Here is a 1,308-nt window from a genome sequence, read left to right as displayed (position 1 = left end):
GCTCTCGGAGGGGGTCTTGGCAGTGGAGGAGGTGGCCATCGAGCCGCTGCTCCTGAAGATGCGGAGCAGCCTCCGCTTGTAGCCCCGGAAGGCGAAGAAGTAGATGATGGGATCAATGCAGCAGTTGAGGTTCATGAATGCCACGGTGACTTGCAGGGACATCTTGAAGGCTTGCTGCTCACGGCAGGACGGCTGGTAAAGGATCTTCCTGACCATAAACTGGACGATGTTGAGGTGGTAGGGGCTGAAGCAGAGCAGGACGGCCAGCAGCACCACCAGGATAACGGTGAAGGCCCGGTGGTGGTGCCCGTTCTTCACCGTCAATGGGTTCTCCTTGGCCGTCTGGCAGAGCTTGAGGTTGATCCTCACGTAACACACCAAGATGATGCCCACGGGCAGGAAGAAGCCGAGGACGCAGGCCCCCAGGAGCAGGTAGGGCAGCTTGGGAATCTCCTCGAAGTTGAAGTACTCCATGCACGTCAGCTTGTCCCCCATCCTCCGCGTCATGGGCCGCAGAAGCAGCGGCGCCGTCTGCAGGAACACCAAGGACCAGATGAGGACGCAGACGCCCCTGGCACGGCTTATCTTCCGGATTCTGCCAGGGTGCCTGGTGCGCACCACGGCGATGTAGCGGTCCACGCTTACGCAGGTCATGAAGTAGATGCCCACATAGGTGTTCATGTAGAAGATGAAGGCTGTGGCCCGACAGAACCAGTCCCCGAAAGGCCAGTTAAACTCCAGGATGTAGTAGGCGATCCTGCCCGGCAGTGCCAGGGTGAAGAGGGCATCAGAGAGGGCCAGGTTCACCAGGTAGAGGTCAGTGGAGTTGAGTTTCTTCTTCCTGCGCTGGAAGGTGATGCAGAGGGCCAGGATGTTCCCACAGGCGCCGAACACCAGCAGGGCGGTGTAGAAGAGGGAGAAGGTGACTTTGGCGGAGAAGTGGTGGTTGTGCACATTGCAGCTGCTCTGGTTGCTGGAGGTGAGGTTGGCGGGCAGGAACACGGCCTCTGCAACAGCCATTTTCGTGGTGCCTCGTAAGCTCTTTACCTCTCCCCTGGAATAAGAACAGCTTATTGATAACGGGAGCGGCACCCGTAGGGCCGGCCCTCGTCACGAAGCAAAAGGCCTGTCCCCTGCTCCCTGCCACCCCCCTGGCAGCACACAGCTCGAGTCATTTGGAAAAACGCATCTCTTGTGATTTCGGTGCGAGCGTCTCAACAAAGGCTGTGACTCATTGTCTTCTTGTCACCAGCTCCTCTTATTTTTGTTTTTTGCAAGTCCAATCAATCCCAGAAAGGACGGGGGGGC

General features: G+C 58.1%; 1 protein-coding gene across 1 annotated transcript; it reads right to left on the bottom strand.

The window, feature by feature from the left end:
• Positions 1–2: 2 nt before the first annotated feature.
• Positions 3–1,020, bottom strand: LOC104076388 (G-protein coupled receptor 183-like; the record flags this gene model as incomplete). Its single annotated transcript, XM_009577229.1, has 1 exon — positions 3–1,020. A coding segment is annotated over exon 1 (1,018 nt), but the record flags the coding sequence as incomplete, so codon positions are not given.
• Positions 1,021–1,308: the final 288 nt, after the last annotated feature.

Source organism: Fulmarus glacialis, unplaced genomic scaffold (assembly GCF_000690835.1).
Source record: "Fulmarus glacialis isolate BGI_N327 unplaced genomic scaffold, ASM69083v1 scaffold29584, whole genome shotgun sequence".
Classification (NCBI taxonomy): domain Eukaryota; kingdom Metazoa; phylum Chordata; class Aves; order Procellariiformes; family Procellariidae; genus Fulmarus; species Fulmarus glacialis.
This window is presented reverse-complemented; position numbering and strand designations above follow the sequence as displayed.